The following is a 21805-nucleotide window of genomic DNA, read 5'->3' as shown; positions in this document are numbered from 1 at the left end:
TAAAACTTGTTTTATTAGTTTTAACCTTTTAACTTTATGCATCAAGCAAAAATTTAATTATCTGCAACATTCTCTGACTGGAAGAAATTAGTTTAACATTTAAACCTATTTTCTGCACATTCCAGCACATAAAATAAAATATTTTGTGTGTTTACACTCAGTCTTTCAAATAGATGCAAGTAAAACACAGCAGAAAATAAATAAAGTCAAAGACTAGCGGTCCTGTTGCTCTATTTTCACCTGTAAAGCAGGAGTGGGGTAGGCGGAGGTTTACCCTGGTGCAGGTGTGCAGCGGTCAGTGGAAGAATCTGCGAGTTTCTCTGTGAGTTTCCCATTACGTCGTAGCTACTCGGTGCTTGCTCGGAAGTTTAGGGGTTTTTTCGCTGTAAAAAGAAGTTTTCTTCCCACGCACAACGGACACTAATGTTTTTGTCACTTTTTATGGAATCAAACTCAAAGTAAGGTCAGTACTTCCTCGCTTTAAACGCTGCACGCTCATACTCTCTCTGCACTCGATATATGATCCATTGTTGATCTGCACACAGCTGTTGTCACGAACGTCGCGCTCGCTTACGTCACTGTCATGAGACATTCTCGCAAAAAAATCACGGTTTTAGTAACGCAGTAACGCAGCGTTCCTACGGGAAAGTAATGGTAATCTAATTACCATTTTTGCAATAGTAATCCCTTACTTTACTCGTTACTTGAAAAAAGTAATCGGATTACAGTAACGCGTGAACAAGGTGGCGTAGAATTTTGAAATTGATACCATGGGTGTGTCTACTGCAAATCTCAGACATCCTGAGTTACGGCTACAATATGTTTATCTTACAGTGACCTGATGCAATTAAAATTGCAATTATGTATCCATGTAACTATTTTCACAAGTATTCAGTTTCATTCCGTTTTTTCATATAGTGCTAAAGCACAAGAGTCATTTCAAGGGTCTTTATAGAGTCATCGTCATCGTGATGAAAGTGCGTTTTGTAAAAACTGAAATATCATTGAATTATGAGTCATACTTGTATTTTCCAGGCTGCTCCAGGAGGCGTCATAGTTTCCAGCACAAAGAATGAGAAATCAGCTATAAATGATAATCATTTATACACAGAACAATGAAGAGAAAGCCATGTGATGCTACAGTGGTTCATCAACAGAAACGTGTCATTCAGTGACAAATGGCATGCCAGTACATCTCAATGCAGTCAAATGAATACAAACGCAGTACAATCAAACGTCAAGTGTAAGCCGTTAGCATGTGACGGACAAACATTCCTCTGTAGAAACATATTTGCAGATAAAAGAAACAAAAACACTCATCACCAGCCTGGATCCGGTCAGCGTAGCTGCTCTACTGGACGGAGCAGCTCATGATCGGACCTGTTCTTCTAGTTTCAGGGACTCAGAGGAGGCAACAACACCTCTGAACGACTAAATGAAAAGAAGGATTTCTCTGAGCGTGGAAAACGTCCTGCTGCCACAATATGACCAGTTGCTTGTTTGATGATCTGCTTCATGTCACATTCATCTACCACAGAGATGGTGTTTAAATGTGTTTAACTTTGGAGTCGAATGAAAGAATGAAACCAACTCTGCAGCCTAGTTCAGTCACAGCAAGTCTCCACGAGGCTTCTGTTCACCTGAACTTGTTCTGCTGTCCGTCCACTCTATCCTACATTACAGGGGGGGCTCATTGATATAATAACACTGTGCAAAATTGAATATTATCTCAGATAAGAGTTCTTTCCTGATCCATAAGCCCAGTGCAGTGAAGGCTGCTGCTTTTTCCTACTTTTGCTCTTTGACCTCAGATTCAATGTGTCGCAGATCTGCCACCAGCTTTGTGTCACATATTACCTTCAGCATATGAAGGTAATGAAGGGGCTGCTGTTAGAGTCACAGTTGAGTCTAGATTGTGGAGTTTGTGGCTCTCAGCAGCTGACAGTGAATACATCTGCCAGCTCTGGGAGCTGTTGGAAGGTGTTTGGTTCACTTTAGGGAAGTTAGAGTATTTGTTTGCTACAGTGCTGTACTCGTCCCTCACCAGCCTTGGTAGTGGAATCACTAACTTAATGCTGCCTCACTGTGGATTTGAAGGTTCATGTAACGTTTAATAAAGTTATTTGTTATGTTTTTGCAGTCTGGCCCTGGACAAACGGCAGCTTGAGACAAGCTGAGTGAGTTTCCTGAACTCACGTACAAGTATCAAGAAGTCTTTGAAGACACATTCAGATGCAGGAATCAACAGAAGCTCAGATGATGCAAACAACGTCATGGCTACATCTCCTTTACAGACGAGCAAGCCAGCTATGCATGCACGTGGGTGTGTCGCGCACACACACACACACACACCATAGTTTTTAGTCTGAGAAGCAAAATTAAACTACCAACATACAGAATAAATTATTGTATAAAAATAAGGCAAATTATAACGTATCACACTTAATATACAAAAACACTCTAGAATTGTTTACTTTCGCTATACGCACGAAGGCTTATTGGGACTAATTCATAATTATTATAATTCATGCCAAAGTACCAGAAGTGAAGCACAAACACAGGAAATAAAAACACAAAGAAAATTAAGAATAAATAATATAAACATTTGAAAAAATATAATATCAATAAATAAATACATTACATACTGAAATCAAAGTCAGAGCGATAGATATAAAAATATAAGACAAAAGCAAACGAACACTGACTGATCCAAGGCCTGAAACGTTATGGCACCGTACACTGAAGCTGTCCTTCCATCATATGAATCACTGTCGCTGCCAGGCACTTCTGCGCCCTGTGCTTTAATACCCAAGCTAAAATACCAATGGTTTCCACCGTCTCTAAAGTCCTCCGCTCCTCCAGGGTGAGTAGGTCGTCACCTCCAGCTACTCCCTACGCCTGCAAACTACATCCTAACGTGCGTCCGTATCGACGAGGGTTCAGATGAACCACTCTTTCTTGCTCTCGTCAATGGTTTCGGTGAAGGCCGGATCGTTGACAATGATCGCTGCGTCGGCGCAGTCTGCCGACTCGGCTCCCTTTGCCTCGTTAGTGTGGTAGGAGCCTTTGTGACGAAACATGTGACGGATCACAAACACCATGATGCACAGGACGCTGAAGATCACCATGGAGATGATTCCTGGAAGAAAGCGTGAGCAACGCAGTGAGCACTTCCTTTAACACAGAACGGACTGAAGACAGCATTGTTCCTTATGTTGAGCTAGTCGTTTTTAACCCTTTAAGACCTACCACAGAACCAAGTCCGCCAGAGCTTATATTATATGTTTACATGCTGTGGAGCCATTTTTGGGAGCATTTCAAGTTGCTATACATCAATACAACCATTATAGCCCAGATTTTAATAATATGTCTGCATTAAGTGCATAGTAATTATATAAATTGCAAAAAAGTGCAATAAACTACAAAAAAATTGAAAATCGTTTTTGTTTTTTTAACATATATTTCTAGTTAGAGAAATTTAAGAGGCTTATCCCTCAAAACTGTAAATACAAAAAAGTTGCACAAAATAGTTTCCCACCACAGGAAATTTATTTTGAGTGTCTTCATAGTTTTATTTTTGAAATACACCAATTTTTATACACTGCAGGAAAAACGAAAATAAATATTATAATGCAAATTTGCAAAAAAGCAGCATATGCATCAAAATAAACTATTTCCAGCAGTGCAATATGAGTCCTAAGCATCCCAGAAACCACACAGAAAGTCATAAAGTCAAAGATAACTTTTAAAAACACCAGTATAGGCTCATGAGGCCCTGATGGTAAAAAAAAAATACATTTCCGCGAAAATGACGTCACTTCCTGTTTCGGGCAGGTCATGGCGGACATGCAAAAGTTCGCGCTGACGCCTACACCAATGTAGGAAGTGTTACAAACAGCTGATCGGATCGGCAAAGCGTGTTTCTGGAATATTATGTTTTTGTTGCTGCAAGTGCTTTTTATGCAGTTTTTGCAAAGTTATATGTGGAAGGAAACTGTGACCGAGGACAAGCTGATGGCATAAGATGTAAGTACAACTCCTCCGGTTTCATATGCAAAAAAAATTATTGCGCTAGTTTACGTGGTTGCAGAGCTACCGGGATTTAAAAATAGTTACGCAAAACAGAACGTGCCCTCTCCCACCGGCTTTAAAGGTTTAATGGCATGCTAACATTGCCAGAAATGACTAAACTGGTAAGCTATGATCATTTTGGAAAACGGCTCACTGAGGACCAGTCGCGGTTCCAGGAACCAGAGATGGAATTAAGGTTAAGAGATCCGTTGTCTTCCACTTATCCTTCTCAGGGTTGTGGAGGGGGGTTGCCCTGTGGTTCATACCATAGGGTAAGATGCGGGGGACACCCTGGACAGGTCGCCAATCTGTCTCAGGGCCAACACAGAGACATACAACCATTCACGCTCACATTTACCTACAAGCGATTTAGAACCACCATAACTGGTGAATATTTTGCAGCTCTGTTTCCTGATTATTACAGAAAACTACCACAGCTGGTTCCTGATAATAATCACTTTTTAAATGAGCTTTAATAGCTTAATAATGTGTTATTAAATGGAAACAGGCAGTATTACATTTTGCATCTCTCTTTCCTGCTTATTACACAGATGCTACCACGTAACTGAGTGGTAATAACTTAGAAGTTACCACATTATTACACTCCTCTTCCTTCCTTGTTACCCTACTATTACCACTTTATTACTGAGCTGTATTTCCATATTATTACCCCTAGTTTTTGGGCTCTTATTAGCCTATAACATATATTTGCTCATAGGGGGTCATATGATTGTTGGGTTTTTCTCTGTATCTATGAAGCGCCTTGAGGCGACTTTTGTTGTGATTTGGCGCTATATAAATAAAATTGAATTGAATTGAATTATTTCAGAGTAATATTACTCAACTTTAACCACTGTTACTACCATGATATTACTTGGCTATTTAGTGGCTATTACCTTGGTAATTGCATAGTAATAACTTAGAAACACATTATACTCGTTTCCCCCTTGTTACCCTACTATTACCACTTTATTACAGAGAAAGTGTAGAAAGTGCCACCCTTTATTCTTAATTCTTAATCAAAGACAAATTGAATTGAATAGATAAAATCAAAGATAGGTCTAATTAATACGTTGAAATACAGTATATTAAGTATATATATGAGAAATACAGTTTGAGTAATGGAGATTTTTCTGTCTAGATTCTGTGTAGACACGATGCAGACCTTGACAGATAAGTGTTTGTGTGGCTGCAGGAATGTGGACAGATAAGAAATGTGACTCTGAATAAGAGAAAAGTATGTTGTAAACAGAATCATAGCTGATAGTAAATCAAGCTTAATACTGATGGGAATCAGGTAGAAGTTCAACCACTACAATGAAAACATTATAATGATGTAGGCGTCTCACTGAGTGTAGAGGCGGCCTGTGAGGCTGTGTGATCACATGTAAGCAGGATGGAGTGAGGGCGATACTAAGGAGCCACTAATCGAAAGTAATGTCTGACTTTGATATCATGGAGTCATCTTCATGTTCTGAAACGAAGATTTCACATCTGTGTTTGGTTCAACCACAGAACTTTCTGACGTCTCCCCCCATAAAAATGAGACGTCCTGGCCCTCACCACAGCTAAGGGGATTCTGCTAAGCCTCCCTATGAAGAATGGTTAATGGTTAAAATAGCATCGCACAAAAAAGTGACTTGTGGCCTATTAGACAAACTGTATTTGGTCTCCTTTTACTAGCTGGCTCTCTGCCACCTGAGGTGCAGAGGTGTGTGATGGGGGGAGTGGTAGGTGAGTGTGATAAAAGTTATTTCTCTTGTTTTATGTCTAAAGTTTAATAAAAAAAGTTGAAAACAAGAATGTCTGACTTTGAAATGCATGACTTCATAAAAGGAATCGTATGTTGTAGTTGACCAACACAGAGTTCAAGAGAAAAACTGATAAAATAGTATCCCTGTGTTTTTGAATTAAAAAGATTATGTAGAAATGCAGAGTCATGTTTGACTGTGGGGCGATCGTGGCTCAAGAGTTGGGAGTTCGCCTTGTAATCGGACGGTTCGAGCCCCGGCTTGGACAGTCTCGGTCGTTGTGTCCTTGGGCAAGACACTTCACCCGTTACCTACTGGTGGTGGTCAGAGGGCCCAGTGGCGCCAGTGTCCGGCAGCCTCGCCTCTGTCAGTCCCAGGGCAGCTGTGGCTACAGTGTAGCTGCCATCACCAGTGTGTGAATGTGTGGATGCCAGGTTGTGTAAAGTGCTTTGGGGTCTTTAGGGACTAGAAAAGCGCTATATAAATACAGGCCAGTTACCATGTTTGAATGAGCTAATGATCCATCTAATTAACGTAAAAGTGCACAGATGCCAGATGTCATCTCAGAAGATGTAACATCAAGCAAGAAAGGCGGGAGAAAGGTCGATGAGGTGTGAACGTTGTGTTATGAAGAGTTCTTCCCTTTGATTAGCAGTTCACACGATTTGAACTGAGAGTTACACCAGAGACGTCAACCGCGGCTCAAACTGGGTCGATGTTTTTTGGCTTTTTCTCTGCTCATTTTTGCCATGTTAGATTATAAAGAGCATTTGAATTCTCACTGTTTCCTACAGTGAATGTGTGGATTAACTCATGCAGTGAAAACAGTGACTTGGATGTTTCTAACCTCTTTCCTCTCAAACATCAGAACAACGCCAACATTAGCTCAGAGCAAGTTTATGAGAGATTTTATTATTATACACGACCAGTCAGAGGTTTGGACAAACCTTCTCATTTAGTGTTTTTCTTTATTTTTACTACATGTATCTACAGAATTATGTAGAAAGAAAAAAATGAAAAATAGCTCTAAATATGTTTTATATTTTAGACTCCTCAAAGTAGCCACCCTTTGGTGCAAACACTCGGCCTTCTCTCAGTGAGCTTCATGATGTAGTGACCTGAAATGGTTTCACCTCACAGGTGTGTCTGTCAATTCAGTTTTATTTATATAGCGCCAAATCACAACAAAAGTCGCCTCAAGGCGCTTTATATTGTACAGTAGATCGTACAATAATAGATACAGTGACAAACCCAACAATCATATGACCCCCTATGAGCAGCACTTTGGCGACAGTGGGAAGGAAAAACTCCCTTTTAACAGGAAGAAACCTCCGGCTGAACCAGGCTCAGCGTCAGTCTGTCAGGGTTCGTTTGTGGAATTTCGTGCCTTTTTCGTGGCGTTGGGACCATCAGTTGTGTGCAACCCACTGGACGCCACGGCTACGCTTTAAAGATATCTTTAAAAGAGACATGAAACTGTGCAGCATAAACTCCACCACATGCGAAATCAGCGCAACTCTACTCAGTCACATCAATGCCTGAAAGATGTTTCCACAGCGGTGTGGACGCTACACCATTGCGAATAAGTGCAAACTACATTCAGGACCCGTTCAGGGATACAAGAAAATCCATCCCTGGCCACTACCTGTCACCGAGGGCAATAGCAGCCTGGAACAGAGTCTAGCCTCTCTCTAGGAGATTGGTTCCAGAGCCCAAACGTTGCATTGAGGTGAGCCCCACCATAGAAAGCCGGTATCTCAGTCTCATGCACAAGACTCCTTTCCCTACCAGAGATGTGACCTTCCGTGTCCTGACAGCCAGCCTTGGTAGCCGAGGATTGGACCCCTGTCTGCTTCCCAACACACATTGCACCCAAACCTAACAGTGCCTCCTGTGGGTGGTGGGTCTACAGCAGGGCAGGCCCATGTCGCTGCTTCAAGCTGTGCCCGGCCAGGTCCCATGGGCTAAGGCCCAGCTCCCAGACACTCTCCCTCCAGCTCCATCCTCAGGCCTGGCTCCAGGTGGGGTCCCAGCAATCCTATTCCAGACAGGGTACACTCATCCGTTGGTCTTCTTTATTCGTCTGGCCTCTCACCCAGGGCCAATTTGCCTTGGGAGACCCTACCAGGGAGCAACAAAGCCCCCAACAACATAGGCCCTGGGATCACTGGGACACACAAACCCCTCCACCACGGTAAGGAAGCGTTTCATGGAAGGACTTTTACTTCTCTCATTCCACATTAATATTCCTGGTATCAAATATCACACACATATCGGGTGCAAAATAAGACACTTTTTCATAGAATTTAGTGTAATGCACAGTAAATTTCGCTTTGAGTCAGAATGAGACAGGTTAGGTTCCACCAGGTGACCTCTGGGCAACCTTCAACTTGTCCCAGACAGCATAAAAATTCAATGTGACCGCCCAGCGGCTCCGGGCGTTCCCCCTCAGCCTCCTGGTAGGCGCACGTATGGTAAGAAATTTCCTAGGCAGTTTTCAGAAAAGTTGACCTGTGACCTCGACCTTGAAGACAACATCACTGAGACTCAAACTGCTCAGAGATTTTTAATAGATACACCAATGGTATCAATTTTAAAATCATACATCACCTCGTTTTATGTGCATCAATCTGTGCATTTTCCAATCATATAGACAAAAACAGCAGCTCAGAATCCTGGTATACTTAAAACTAAACATACCTCCTATGACAGCCGAGTTGCGATCCACACCATCACCACTGAACTTGTCCTCATTGAGGTTGAAAACAGCTCCAGCTGTGAACAAAGCAAACATCTTTTATCTATTTGAATCCTGAGAAACTGTAGAATTTTACAGTGGCGTGCCCCATATATGCTGAAACCCTATGTCAGGGGTGTCCAACGCCAGGCATCAGGGCCGGTGTCCTGCAGGTTTTAGATCTCACCCTGGGTCAACACACCTGAATCACATGATTAGTTCATTACCAGGCCTCTGGAGAACTTCAGGACATGTTGAAGTCATTTAAATCAGCTGTGTTGGATCAAGGACACATCTAAAACCTGCAGGACACGGCCCTCGAGGCCTGGAGTTGGACTTCTAAGTTATTCTACCACCTTCTATGTGCCAGGGGTCTCTGGCTGAAGCCATGGGGGAGATGGTCAGGGGGGAGGCTCCACAGTTTGAAGGAACCAGTATCCCATGGGTGCTGACAGGTGCTGCTATGCTGGAGCGCAGGGCAGCTTTCAGCGGTGCTACACTGTTAAACTGAACTCTTGACAGGCAGCCCATGAAACCCGGTGTGTTGTAGCGCTCGATCAGGATGGGGTCAATCTGGCCTGTTTCTAAAAGAAAGACAAAGCAGCTTTAATTGTTTTTTCTGGAAGCAATGCAAGTAAGCAAAATTAATTTATATAGCACTTTTTAAGACAAGAAGCTATAACAAAGTGCTTCACATGGGAATATAAAAGCATATCAAACAAAACAACATATTACACACAAACATTACCCAAATGTGTTTTAAGCTGTTTTTTAAAAGAAGCTACAGAGTCGATGGAGCTGGTGGGGGAGGTAAACAGTTCCACAGTACTGGAGCTAGGGTTTGTTGTTAAACGTCTCCGTGGAATAGTCAGGAGACCACTATCATTGGAGTTGGAGAGTAGGGTTGAAGAAGCTCAGTGATATAGGCGGGGGCCTCGCCCAATGAGACTACGACTGAAACTCTTTTTTGGGCCTAAAAGCATGTTAGTCTTTAAATATTCACTGTGAATAAATATTTAAATATATTAAATAACAAAAATAATATAATAACAATGTTTTAAATGTGTTTATTGTTCACAATCCAATAAACTTACCTTTTAAGGTTAGGTTTTAAAGTTAAACCCTCTGACTTCTAGGCCACCCTTACATCACTGTACTACTAAGTGAGATTGTCCTTTTTTTGATCTACAGGGTGGGCCATTTATACGATACAGCGTAATAACATGGGAATGGTTGGTGATATTAAAGTCCTGTTTGTGGCACATTAGTATATGTGAGGGGGCAAACTCCTCAAGATGGGTGGTGACCATGGTGGCCATTTACAAGTCGGCCATCTTGGATACAACTTTTTTCAATAGGAAGAGGGCCATGTGACACATCAAACTTATTGGTAATGTCACAAGAAAAACAATGGTGTGCTTGGTTTCAACGTAACTTTATTCTTTCATGAGTTATTTACAAGTTTCTCTTTGTTCACAGCCATTGACATGTCGAAGAGGTTAACACGTGAGGAGCGGATCGAAATCGTGTTGATATCTGGTGAACGCAGTAACCAGGTCATTGCAGCAGATTTCAATGCAAGACACCCTACGAGACCACCCATCTCCCATGCTACAGTCAGCAAACTGCTTGCTTGCTGTTGGAACAACAAAAGTGATGGTTTGGTGTGGTATATGGGGTACAACGATAGTGGGTCCATTCTTCATCAATGGAAACCTCAAGGCCACTGGATATTTGAAATTGCTACATGATGATGCGTTTCCCTCTTTATGCACTGAAGCTGGCACGTTCCCTGAGTTTTTCCAGCAAGATGGTGCACCAACACATTATGGGTGCCAGGTCCGAGCATTCCTAGATGAACAGTTTCCTGGAAAGTGGATTGGTCGTCATGGGCCAGTTGAATGGTCCCCAAGGTCTCCCGATCTGACCCCCTTAGACTTTTATCTTTGGGGTCATCTGAAGGCAATTGTCTATGGTGTGAAGATACGAGATGTGCAGCACCTGAAACTACGGATACTGGATGCCTGTGCTGGCATTTCTCCTGCGGTGTTGCTATCAGTGCGTGAAGAGTGGGAGAAGAGGGTTGCATTGACAATCCAACACAATGGGCAGCACACTGAACACATTTTATAAATGGTCAGAAACTTGTAAATAACTCATGAAAGAATAAAGTTACGTTGAAACCAAGCACACCATTGTTTTTCTTGTGACATTACCAATAAGTTTGATGTGTCACATGGCCCTCTTCCTATTGAAAAAACAAAAGTTGTATCCAAGATGGCCGACTTGTAAATGGCCACCATGGTCACCACCCATCTTGAGGAGTTTGCCCCCTCACATATACTAATGTGCCACAAACAGGACTTTAATATCACCAACCATTCCCATGTTATTACGCTGTATCCATATAAATGGCCCACCCTGTGGTGTTGCTCTAATGATATTAGAAACAGTAAAAGCTAAATGCCATTTCAACTTTTTACTTCATTTTTATTTTATTTTTTTCAACACAAAACATATTTGGATTCTAAGAACTAGAAGCTCATCATTTCAGGTAGGAAAAAAAGGCACACAAAAAAGTTAATAAGTGACTGGTACAAGAATAAATAGGACAATATTCAGATCATAGAACATCACTCAGCATCCCTTCATGGAGTCAGCCTTATAAACACACGCACACGCACAAATCTCTAGACTCACCAAAGACTTTGCCAAGAAAGATACTTTTGACCAAAGTGAACTGGGTGTCAGAGGCCTCAGGCAGCGTATATGTGGACACTGGATAATGGTCCAGCTGGATAATGTGGACAGAGAAAAGCAACAGTCAAGTTTAACTGATAAACTGAATCTTCTTTAAACTTTGTCAAGTTTTAAGACTCCTGTCCTTGATTTGGTGAAAAGAAGTTTGTTTAAGCTAAAAACTAGTTTTTTAATATAATTTGATGCACTTTTTATAATAGAATTATTCTTTCAGCAGATGTAATTTACAATTGCAACTAATTACAATTTGCAATTCAATGTTTAAATACATTTTTCTACTCTGACTATCAATATGTCAAACTAGCACCTTTAGCAGCTTATCTCAAAGTAGTGACTTCCAGAAATATACACTACCAGTCAAGGGTTTGGACACACATTCCTATTTAATGGTTTTCCTTTATTTTTACTACTTTCTTTTTTATTATCATGATAATAATAATTATTATTAGGATAAGATATAAGAGTTGGAAGAAAATAATACAAGTGTGATTGTGAGTAGTGAGAGTGAAGTGAGCGTGACGTGTTAATGTATTCAGTCCAGGATTAATGTAATTTAGGAGACAATTATAACAATAATGATAATAATAGTTAAAGCAACATTAACTCAGACACGAGGAGAGAGGGAAAAAAATAATTAAGATATATCAGGCAGTAGCATACATTATTTTAGTGATGAAAATGGACCAGTTTTTATTGAACTCAGCTGATTTCTGTTTGAGAGCAGGTCACTTATTTTTCTTAGGATATATAATCTAATAGAAGGTTCTTTCCCTGTGAAATGGACGGATGGACAGATGGATGGACAGATGGATGGACGGTTGGACGGATGGATGGACAGATGGACGGACGGATGGATGGATGGATGGACAGATGGACGGACGGATGGATGGACGGATGGATGGATGGACAGATGGACGGACGGATGGATGGACGGACAGATGGACGGACGGATGGATGGACAGATGGATGGACGGATGGACAGATGGATGGACGGACGGATGGATGGACAGATGGACGGACGGATGGATGGATGGACAGATGGACGGACGGATGGATGGACGGATGGATGGATGGACAGATGGACGGACGGATGGATGGACAGATGGACGGACGGATGGACAGATGGACGGACGGATGGATGGACAGATGGATGGACGGACGGACAGATGGACGGACGGATGGATGGACAGATGGATGGACGGACGGATGGATGGACAGATGGACGGACGGATGGATGGATGGACGGACGGACGGATGGATGGATGGACGGACGGATGGACAGATGGACGGACGGATGGACAGATGGACGGACGGATGGACGGACAGATGGATGGACGGATAGACGGACGGACGGACGGATGGATGGATGGACGGACGGATGGACAGATGGACGGACGGATGGACAGATGGACGGACGGATGGACGGACAGATGGATGGACGGATAGACGGATGGACGGACGGATGGATGGATGGACGGACGGATGGATGATTCAGTGGTTTAAATTCTTTTGAACCAATTTAAGCAAGGGGGTGAAATTCATGCTGAACAGGATTTGGTCAGCTTGGAGGAAACATTAATATTTAATATTTAAGATCTGCCCCATCCTCCTCATCCATACAGAGTGGCAAAATAGTGGATTTCGACCAGGTTATAGAGAAGCTGAGACTTCTGAAAGCAAATATATAACCCAAATGTTTGCTGCAAAGAGTGGGGATCCTGAAGGAGCAATAAAACATCTACATAAAGAAGAATTTTGTTGTGTATTAGACAGTGAAATACCTTTAATATTGCCATTTTGTCTTATAGTAGCAGCTAGCGGTTCTATGAATAACGCAAATAGCGATGGAGAGAGACATATTTGCCTGGCACCAGTGTGAAGAGTAATGCTTTGTGTAATTAACCCATTGGTGGTGACTGTGGCCACTGGCGATGTGTAAAACGCTCTTATCCAACTGATAAATGATTCTCCAAATCTTTCTTAAATATTGCAAACAGAAATTTCCAGCTTACTTTGTCAAATGCTGCATTGAGTGATACGATTAGTGCCAGTGTTACTTTTTTGATACTGTGAAAGCTGCGTTAACTTGAACATAAGCAATACTAAATATGTCTTATATTTTAGATTCCTGAAAGTAGCCACCCAGCTGCAAACCCTCGGCCTTCTCTCAGCTTCATGATGTCGTCACCTGAGATGGTTTCACCTCACAGGTGAGCCTGTCAGGGTTCATTAGTGGAGTTTCTTGCCTTCTTAATGGTGTTGGGACCATCAGTTGTGTTGTGCAGCAGTCAGGTTGGTGCACAGCTGACAGCCATGTTTGACAGCTGTTAGAGTTCATATTATGGCAACAACCAATAAATTAAGTAAAGAGAAACAACAGTCCATCATTACTGTAAGAACTGAAGGTCAGTCAGTCCAGAAAACTGCTAAAACTTTGAATGTGTCCCCAAGTGCAGTCAGAAAAACCATCAAGACTACGATGAAACTGTCTGACATGAGGACTCCCCAGGAAAGGAAGACCAGGAGTCCCTCTGCTGTTGAGGATACATTCATCCGAGTCACCAGCCTCAGAAATCACAAGTTAACAGCAGCTCAGATTAGAGCCCAGATAAATGTCACACAGAGCTCCAGTAGCAGACACATCTCTACATGTTCAGAGCAGACTGTGTGAATCAGGCCTTTATGGTCAAACAGCTGCTAAGAAACCACGACTAAGGAAAAGCAACAAGAAGAGATTTGTTTGGGCCAAGAAACACGAGGAGTGGACATTAGACCATCTGTGCTTTGGTCTGATGAGTCCAAATCTGAGACCTTTGGTTCCACTTTGTGTATGGATGGTCTCTACATGCATGGTTCCCACCGTGAAGCATGGAGTTGATGGTTTGCTGGTGTGGGGGGCTTTACTGGTGACACTGTTGGAGATTTATTTAAACTGAAGGCACACTGACCCAGCATGGCTACCACAGCATCCTGCAGCAACATCCCATCATGTATTGTTCAACAGCACAATGACCCCAAACACACCTGCAGGCTGTGTGAGGGCTGTTTGACCAAGAAGGAGAGTGATGGAGGCCTCCACAGTCACCTGACATAAACCCAATGGAGATGGTTTGGGATGAGATGGAGCGCAGAGTGAAGGCAAAGGACCAACAAGTGCTCAGCATCTCTGAACTCCTTCAAGACTGTTGGAAACCGTTTCAGGTGACGACCTCATGAAGCTCATGGAGAGAACGCCAAGAGTGAACAAAGCAGGAATCAAAGCAAAGGGCGGCTGTTAGGAAGGATCTAAAATATAAAACATGTTTTGAGTTGTTTCACACTTTTGTTTACTACATAATTTCATGTGTTCATTCATAGTTTTGATGCCTTCACTGAGAATCTAAAATGTAAATAGTCATGAAAATAAAGAGAAACCATTAAATGAGAAGCTGTGTCCAAACGTTTGATAGTGGTTAGTGTATATTTTCCAATACTAAGTTTTGAAGCAGCGTGTGTCTCCAGCTAAAGACAAATTCCTAGCTTCTGTTATTTCTATTTACACGTGGAAAAAATATGTGAAAGCGACAAAGAACTTGCACATACATTTCACAGTAACACCGGGCTAACAGCATGTAAATAATTATTCTATATAATAAGTCTTTGTTATAAATTGTGTCTTTGATGACATTCCAGCAAAAAGTGCTGCATTAAATCACTCCTAATACAAACTTAATACTCACTATTAAATATTTGCTACAGCTTCAAACTAAAAGAATTTTCAGCTGAAGACTTTTATTATTAACTTGACTGCATTTTGCAATTCATCGCGTATTGTAGTGGCAGGATTCACTAACCTGTAGCCGTATCTCCCTTAAGTTCCTAGTTATGTTGACAGAATGTGGCTGACCGTTGGCCATGTTACGATGGTCAACGTCTATGGTATACGGTTCTGCGAGTCCTCCAAGGCTGTAGCGGATCTGGAGAGTGCCTGAAAACACAAAGAAATACGTACATTTCTTACAGTTTATAAATGGTAAAGGGACTGGTTCTTACATAGTGCTTTTTTACTCTGAGCATTCAAAGTGTTTTCTACAACTTGCATCAATTCACACAAGCACTTTTTTTCAATTGTTCTTCTACAAAGGTGCTTGCTATCTAACATTTACACCGACACTCCGATGCATCAGAGTGCCACTTGGGCTGAGTATCTGTCCCAAGGATATTTGGCATGGAGACCACCCTAGATAAAGTTTATAAAGATGAGAACACATTAAATGTATCAGATACGACACTAATAAGCCTACCATTGTGTCTGAGCACCACAGCCAAGTAGTCCTGAGTTCTGGAACTGATGTAGACAAGAATGCTGGGAGCACTGTAGGTGCTGAAGCTGAACACAAGCTCCTCCTGAGTCAGGTTGGCCTCACTTGAAACACCAACACCTGACAGACTCTTCACGTCCCTCAATGCAAAAGGTCCCCCCTCTGGCAGCAAGTCGTAACGCACCAATGTCCCCGTCTCAAAGTAGCCGCCTACATCTAACGTATAATTAAAGAATAAAGAACATTAAAACATAGCGGAAATTCTTATTGATTATTAAATCTGAACCCATCTAATCTCAAACAGGGTGTTGGTCATACCATCAGTGCAGAAGGGTCCATCGTACGCAGTAAGGGAGCAGTCACAGGAGTAACCATTGTAATGCTCTACACACTTTCCTCCATTTCTGCAGTGCATCCTGTAGCTGTTGCAGTGGCCCTGGCAGCCTGGATTCACACCTGGAGTCCCTTTTGCCCATTCCTCCAGGTCAAAGGTCACACCATTAATCTTCAGAGCTCGCATGCAGCCCAGAAAACCCCTTTGACCACTTGAAGCACCTGGTATAGAAGTAAGGCAGAATAATCAGGAACAGCATTAAGAACACCTTCAAATAACGAGTAATTCAATGTGATATGCAGATTAGCACATTACTGTTGAACGAGTTTCTTGTTTTTCGTGTGCTCCAGTCTGCAGTGGCTTCCAGCTAACGGTACAGAAATCAGAAAATAATGACATCTCATGCCCCACTTAGACTGGAGGTGCCAGGGATCAAACCACTAACCTTCTGATCAGTAGACAACCTACTCTACCTCCTGAGCTACAGCCACCCCAATCGACGTCAGCAGCGCTCCACCCACACACAGTGCAGGTAGAGCACCACTTTTCCTTTCTGAGTCACCTGACAGTTTGCCAGAATCTCTTCAAGGCAGTTTGGAAGTCTTTTTCCATTGTCTTTCCTCCCACACCCGAGTTTTTGCTTCAGCCACTGCCGTCACCACATTCCACTTGGCCTGTTAGTACCTATTGGCTGCCTCCAAAGTCCCACAGGCTAACCAAGCTTGATAGGACTCCATCTAAAGCCTGATGGTTCCCTTCACCCCTAGTGTCCACCTCTGGTGTTCAGAGTATACCATCACAACAGGCACCAACAACCTTGTAGCTGCAGCTCAGTGCAGCAGTTTCAGCAATGCAGGTCCATTTAGACTCAGTGTCTCATGTCTCAGAATGCTGTAGATCAGGGGTGTCCAACTCCAGGCCTCGAGGGCCGGTGTCCTGCTGGAGGGCCTGGGTCAACACACCTGAATCAAATGATTAGTTCATTACCAGGCCTCTGGAGAACTTCAAGACATGTGTCCTGCAGGTTTTAGAAGTGTCCTTGAACCAACACAGCTGATTTAAATGGCTAAATTATCTCCTCAACATGTCTTGAAGTTCTCCAGAGGCCTGGTAATGAACTAATCATTTGATTCAGGTGTGTTGACCCAGGCCCTCCAGCAGGACACTGGCTCTCGAGGCCTGGAGCTGGACACCTGTGTTGTAGATCTCGTGGCGTCTGCCAGGCATTCCCAGCGCACCCTCACTATACATTTAGGTCTAGCATCCTCTCCCATCACCTGATCCAACTCACCACCCTAATATTAGCATTAGAGTAGGGTAATTAGTATAAGTACATAAGCATAATTCTGGTGATTTGATTATTATTTTGTGATTATTATTATTATTTGAATCTACTTTGCTCAAGTTAAATTGCGTTATTTATATATTGCGTTAAAGTCTCATTTAGTTTGAAATGTTCTGCAACCAATGCCATCAACATCTTTTAAGATTGTGAAGGTTTAAAGAGAGGTCACTGGCTTTACCATCATGAAGTGTTTCTTGTGTGATGCCATGGTAACGAGATGCCTGTTTATGGGACTGAACCAGCTGATATTAACTTGCACTAAGTGACAGGACTGCTTTCTAATAACTAACACAACAGTTCAAAAAAATCGTTAAAAACTCAAAATGTTGGTAATTTGGGGCCTTTAATGATTTCTTTCAACTGTTCTTTTTCCAGGATGAAATCATTGTACAGCATACATCTTTGATGAGTTAAGTTATAGTTATATTTAATAGTGAAAAATAAAAAAAGTATTGAACAGATGAAGAAAGAGAGTTATGACACCAACTGAAATCATTCATGCTCACGGTGAGGTAAACTTTTAAGCAACTCTAAAGCACCTTTAGACATCTGTTGCTGTGAATCAGCACTATATCAACAAATCTAAATTGAATTAATGCACTACGTTGGACTGTGCTGCACCATGATACCAAGACAGACTCCTCTTTTGGTTACAAACTTGGTAATAAACAAATCTGATACAGGGTAGGCTGCAGGGTTCGAGGTCAATCCTAAGTGACATTAAAGGTGCAGAAATGAAATAAAATTTAAACTGATGTTGCTGATTAGAGCCATTCACAGAATTCTAGCTTTTGTACAAGCATTATACTGCCTATGTGTCAAAAATAAGCTGTGACACTTCATGTAACATCTGCTTATATTGTGATGAATTCCCGCACCCAAGAACATTTGTCTGTCGGTCGGGCATTGCTTTGCAGCCGTAACCCTTTAATGTATTTACCACCGAGTCCAATGTAATTCAGTTGTATTCTAGGCTCTAACTGTTAGTTACTTCAATTGCTTACCTCAAGCCCTTTAAACTTAAACTTTTGGTTCCCCACCTGTCAAATCTCACTTTTACCACTAACCAAAAGTCATGAAGTACAGCATTAGCTAAGATACAAATTTCACAGTTACTCTTATACAACTCAGTGAATGAGATCCATTCAGTGCAAATACAACAGTACAGATATAGCACTAATAATTTATCGAGAATATTATCTCAAGCACCTTCTTACCCTTTGGGAAATTTGTCGTCAAAGTCAGGACCATTAACATTTTTTTATATTTGGATGACCTGCAGCCATTAATAAATTCAGACAAAAACTTAAAAAATTTTTTATAGTTCAGACTCTGATGATCACAACATAACATTTTAAAACATCAGACAAAAATAAGACCAAATATACTGAATGAAGCACACATGCTTTTTCTAAAATGAAACGGTTTGTTCATCGTGGTTTGAAGACATATATGAAGAAGAGTAACATACTCATCATGAGTCCAAATGGGACCATAAACATATGTGGCGCACCAGTCTTACCAACATAGAGATCACTGTAGAGCTCTGGTTTTGCATGGCCCTGTACGGTGGTGGGCCTGACCATTCTGTGCTGTCCATTAAGTTGCAGCACGGCCTCCTTGATGTTTTTTTCAGCCTCCACACGATGCCACTGGTCATTATTTAACGGCACTGGTGAGCGGACACTGAGCTCCATCTTCTCAGTGCCAATGCCAAAAGAGAATAAAACCACTGAGTCGGCTGTGGAATCAAACATGTCAAACATTGGAAATAGTTAAAATTTTCATCTCCTAGAGACAGATAGTAATAAATACTGATGATTAAGTTATCTCTGTTTACAAGCTACATACCACAGGCTTTTAAATCCTTATTCAAAAAGCTCTTACTTGATCCAGATGTTTTAACTAAATATTTCCTTTCATTTCAAAATTTTTTGAAAGACAAGTCGCCGAACACTGACCATTTGCATTTGCAAAGGAACGGTTTATTTAACGGTTAAAGTGCATCGTAGCACAGGAGCAGCACTAGTGAAGGTTATGAATTATCTACTTATGGGCTCTGATAGCAGACTCCTCTCCATGGTTGTCCTGACAGACCTCAGTGCACAATGTTTTACTTCAGAGATTAGAAGTCACCACTGTGCTGGTTTGAATCATATCTGATAGACTCCAATTTATCCATATAAACGGGAGTCTTCTTCACATTTAAAAGTTATGGAGTTCCACAGGGCTCCATGCTGGGACCAATATTTTTTACATTATACATGTTTCACTTAAGGAATATTATTATAAAACAACACAGATATTTTAAAACGTTTTCAGTGGGAGAAACGTGTCGTCACTCATCAGGTGACTTCTTCAGTCTCAGCTGATCAATGAACTGACCTCACAGCCCATTGTTCCTTCAGTCAGCTGGTTTCATTATGCAAATGCAGTGTTTATGAGGTTGAAACCTGCAGTCAGCTGAGACTGAAGAAGTCACCTGATGAGTGACGAAACGTTTCTCCCACTGAAAACGTCCAGATGAACAGAATCAACCTATTGGGGATTATATCTTTAAAAAGGACCTAATATCTCAGCTGCACATGCTCAAAGGTCTCAACAGTGTTACAGTGTTACACACACACACTGACCCACCTCTGAGCTCAATGTGAAGGAAGCTGGTGCTTCCCAGGATTTCTAGAAAGACTCCATGAGTAGAGGACGTCTTAAAGTAGAAAGAGATGTCAGTGCTGGTTTCATCTCTCAAAGAAGGATAGTGGAGGTTAGAGGCGGGGCTTGTAAAGGAGGCTGCATTCCAGAAGTTTGCTATAGAAAATAACCACAAGATATAAAATATATTTGTCTATGAAACAACATGAAATACGTGTGTGTGTGTGTGTGTGTGTGTGTGTGTGACTCACAGTCCCCTCGGCATCTGAGTGGCCCTATGGTTAGTTTGGCCTCAGATGCAGCTCTGCTTGTATCACCAACCACAACCTGACTGACGGGCAGGTGGTCTTTGTAGACCAGCAGGCCTGAGTCCTCCTTCCTACATACACGGACACACAGGAAGAAGACGACAGTCAGCTCAGGGTTATGTCAGCTAAAATATTTCCTTTACTTCAGATTTGATTTTTTAAATCAATCTTGTCTAATTTGTGTTATTACATCATTCACATATACATTTAAGAAAGTACTGAAGGGCTGATCAGGGTTTGGCACAAGCGTTCATTCAAACACTGAGTGAGGATAATGAGGATTATAATCTATGGCAGGGGTCGGCAACGCTGGGCAGCTTCACGCTGTGGCACGTGAAGGGTTAACTGATGGCACGACCACAGCTGGACTGGCCGTGTGATTTTTCGTTTTTATGGGCCGATGTTTTTTGTTGTTTTTTTGTTTGTTGTTTTGGGGTTTTTGTAACGGTATAAACAATGAAAGGTGGTGAATTGGCCAGATGCTGGCAGATGTGTAAAATTATTTGGAGCTTCCACTGAGGCCAGCAGGTGGATGAGAGAAAGGGGAGGCAGGAGGAGCAGAGACCCGAGGCAGCCGCCGGTCCGAGTGTCAGGTGAGCTGAACTTCAGGTAAGAAGTTATAACCTGCAGTCTGTCTGAGTCAGATATAAACCAAGTTTAGGTGGAGTTTATTTTCGTTATGCTGACTTTTTACAGTCAGTTACAATAACTCGTACTGCTACTAGCTAGCATGACGGAGTTTCTATACAGCTGGGTGGTGCTATGATGTTACTGATGGTGAACTTTATTTTATTCATGAGGTTAGTTAGTAGAGTTGCCAAATGTTCCGTAAAAAACTGAATCGTCTCGTATTCAGAAAAAATATTACGCGTTTCATGTTGAGCTGAAAAGGAACAGTTTGTCCCGAACTTCAGCTACAATAAAAAAGACACAAAGCTGGATTTATTCTGTGTCTTTGCTGCACAGCTGCCTCTTCTTCTCTCATTCTCCCCCCTCCCTCTCCTGTTTCTACTTCAATCATGAAACTGATCAATGATCAGCTGATCGTCTCTCTTGTTTGTTTATCACTTTGCACCAGAAAGAGGAAACCAGCCGATGTCACGTTAAACAGCAGCAGCACGTTTAAGCTTGATCAGCTGTTGTTAGAATTTATTTAATATTAATTTCTAGTATCAGCTGATGTTTGCTGGAGCCACAGCTGTAAAGCTGCTGGTCATGATGTCGTTTGGATATGTGGTGAGAGGGAAACATGAAGATGAAACCAGGAGATGTCCTTACTGAATCATCAGAGCTGAACAGCTGATGGAGAAACAGGTTTACCTTTTAGGTGACATGGATGAGTTGAAGTTATGAACTGTTTCTGAGAGACAAATAACACCAGGATCCTTTTCTAAGTAGCTGACAGCTGGTAACTGTGCAGGGGCGGGTCTAGCAAAGTGTTGCCAGGGGGGCAGGTAGGGCATTAACAGGGAGAGGGGGGCACAAAGAAATACTTTTCTTTCTTATTCTCATTTAAAATGTCTCGCTTTTAATAATTAATAAAGTT

The 21805-nt window shown here is 41.9% G+C and overlaps 1 protein-coding gene across 1 annotated transcript in view; it reads right to left on the bottom strand.

The window, feature by feature from the left end:
* Positions 1-471: 471 nt before the first annotated feature.
* The window catches only part of cntnap2b (contactin associated protein 2b), a 46807-nt gene continuing 25473 nt past the window's right edge, over positions 472-21805 (bottom strand). The window contains exons 16-25 of the mRNA XM_087850624.1: positions 20203-20330; positions 19937-20107; positions 18822-19040; positions 15939-16175; positions 15603-15836; positions 15153-15286; positions 11260-11353; positions 8916-9143; positions 8523-8597; positions 472-3139 (exon numbers count right to left, since the gene is read on the bottom strand). Of these exons, the coding sequence (XP_087706750.1) occupies positions 2940-3139; positions 8523-8597; positions 8916-9143; positions 11260-11353; positions 15153-15286; positions 15603-15836; positions 15939-16175; positions 18822-19040; positions 19937-20107; positions 20203-20330 (1720 nt within the window). The 3' untranslated portion in view covers positions 472-2939. The remainder of the gene's footprint in view (positions 3140-8522; positions 8598-8915; positions 9144-11259; positions 11354-15152; positions 15287-15602; positions 15837-15938; positions 16176-18821; positions 19041-19936; positions 20108-20202; positions 20331-21805) is intronic.

This window comes from Neolamprologus brichardi, chromosome 14 (genome assembly GCF_056152115.1).
Source record: "Neolamprologus brichardi isolate AB-2024 chromosome 14, ASM5615211v1, whole genome shotgun sequence".
Lineage (NCBI taxonomy): Eukaryota > Metazoa > Chordata > Actinopteri > Cichliformes > Cichlidae > Neolamprologus > Neolamprologus brichardi.
Note: the sequence above shows the minus strand (reverse complement) of the source record. Positions and strands in the feature narration are given on the sequence as shown.